Source organism: Manacus vitellinus, unplaced genomic scaffold (assembly GCF_001715985.3).
Source record: "Manacus vitellinus isolate BGI_N305 unplaced genomic scaffold, ASM171598v3 scaffold_86_pilon, whole genome shotgun sequence".
Taxonomy (NCBI): domain Eukaryota; kingdom Metazoa; phylum Chordata; class Aves; order Passeriformes; family Pipridae; genus Manacus; species Manacus vitellinus.
The window spans coordinates 277,145-278,511 of NW_021940851.1; the positions used below are offsets into that span (position 1 = coordinate 277,145).

Consider the following 1,367-nt stretch of genomic DNA (forward strand, 5'->3'; position numbering starts at 1 on the left):
TGAATGAGAGCAAAAAAAAAAAAATAAAGAAAAAAAAAAAAGAAAAACAAACCAAAACCCCTCCCCCAAAAAAACCAAACTATGACTAGAGGTTGTGGCAAGTTAAAATGGGGGAAGCAAAAGGTGAACACCACTAAGCTATTTGTTAAGGTGGGTCCAGACATGGCTCTTGAAAAAAATAAAAATAAAAAAAAAAAAAGGGGGAAGCAAAAGGTGAACACCACTAAGCTATTTGTTAAGGTGGGTCCAGACATGGCTCTTGAAAAAAATAAAAATAAAAAAAAAAAAAAAAACCAACCTAAAAACCTCCCCCCACCCCCCCAAAAAAACCAACAACAAAAAAAAACTTCATTGTCCCTTTGCAATCTTTTCAAGTTTAAAAAAATAGTCAACTTTGCCCTCCTGTAGCGGTTCAGTGAGTTTATCTCCTTCTGATTCAAGCAGCTTTGCACTTTGTTTTTTTTTTTTTTTTTGGAAAAACACCACTTCTATAAAAACACACAAGAAACAAACTTAGTTTCAGTTTAGTCACGAGCTAGCCACAGGACTTTGCTGAACACAAACTCCTGTCATGGGAGACTCTTCTCTATCAATGCCTTGCCTCATGGCAAGGTGTCCTTCAGTCATGTAATGAGCAGGACCTGTGTTAGCAGAGAACTGGTACGTGGGATGTCCAGCTATGCCCGTTTCTTGGCGCGGATTAGAGTAGACTGTTAAATTCATGTCCATCGCTCCGTTCTGTCCAAAGTCCAAGGTATTAGCAGCCACTGGGCGGTTCTGATAGGCCTGATTGCCTTGGTTACCAGTAGAGGAGGAAGATGTAGAGGAAGAAGTAGTTGAGGAAGACAGGGATGTCATGGAGTGGTGACTGTGGCCCACCTCCATAGAATCCTGGGTGGAGGAGCTGTTTGTTGGAGAATTGTAGACTCTCGGCCTGGTCCGGCTGCCCAAGGCTTGCTGTCCATGGTGGTGGTGGTGGTGGTGGTGATGGTGGTGGTGGTGGGAGCTGTTGCCGTGGTGATGATGTAATGCATTCTGTTGTTGAGGGTTTACATGGAAGGTGGTTTCTTGAACTGGGTGGTTTTCAACAGTGACCTGTGTCGGAGCTTCGGTGGCCGTCCAACCAATCGGGGGAGGAAACTGCTGTCGAACCTGGGAAGGAGCACAACTACAGTTAAAATGCTGCCTCAGATCTGCCCATTTCACAGGACCAGAGAGTTACTGAGGTCGGAAAAGACCTCCAAGATCATCAAGTCCAACCTTGGGGCACCGTCTTCTCAACTAGACCAGAGCACTGAGTGCCACATCCAGTCGTTCCTTGAACATTTGCAACATATGAGAGATTCATATTATTGAGTTATTCATAT

General features: G+C 44.0%; 1 protein-coding gene across 1 annotated transcript in view; it reads right to left on the reverse strand.

The window, feature by feature from the left end:
- Positions 1-456: 456 nt before the first annotated feature.
- Positions 457-1,367, reverse strand: part of LOC103764340 (dual specificity tyrosine-phosphorylation-regulated kinase 1A) — a 45,040-nt gene continuing 44,129 nt past the window's right edge. The window contains exon 9 of the mRNA XM_029964945.1: positions 457-1,152. Within this exon, the coding sequence (XP_029820805.1) occupies positions 529-1,152 (624 nt within the window). The 3' untranslated portion in view covers positions 457-528. The remainder of the gene's footprint in view (positions 1,153-1,367) is intronic.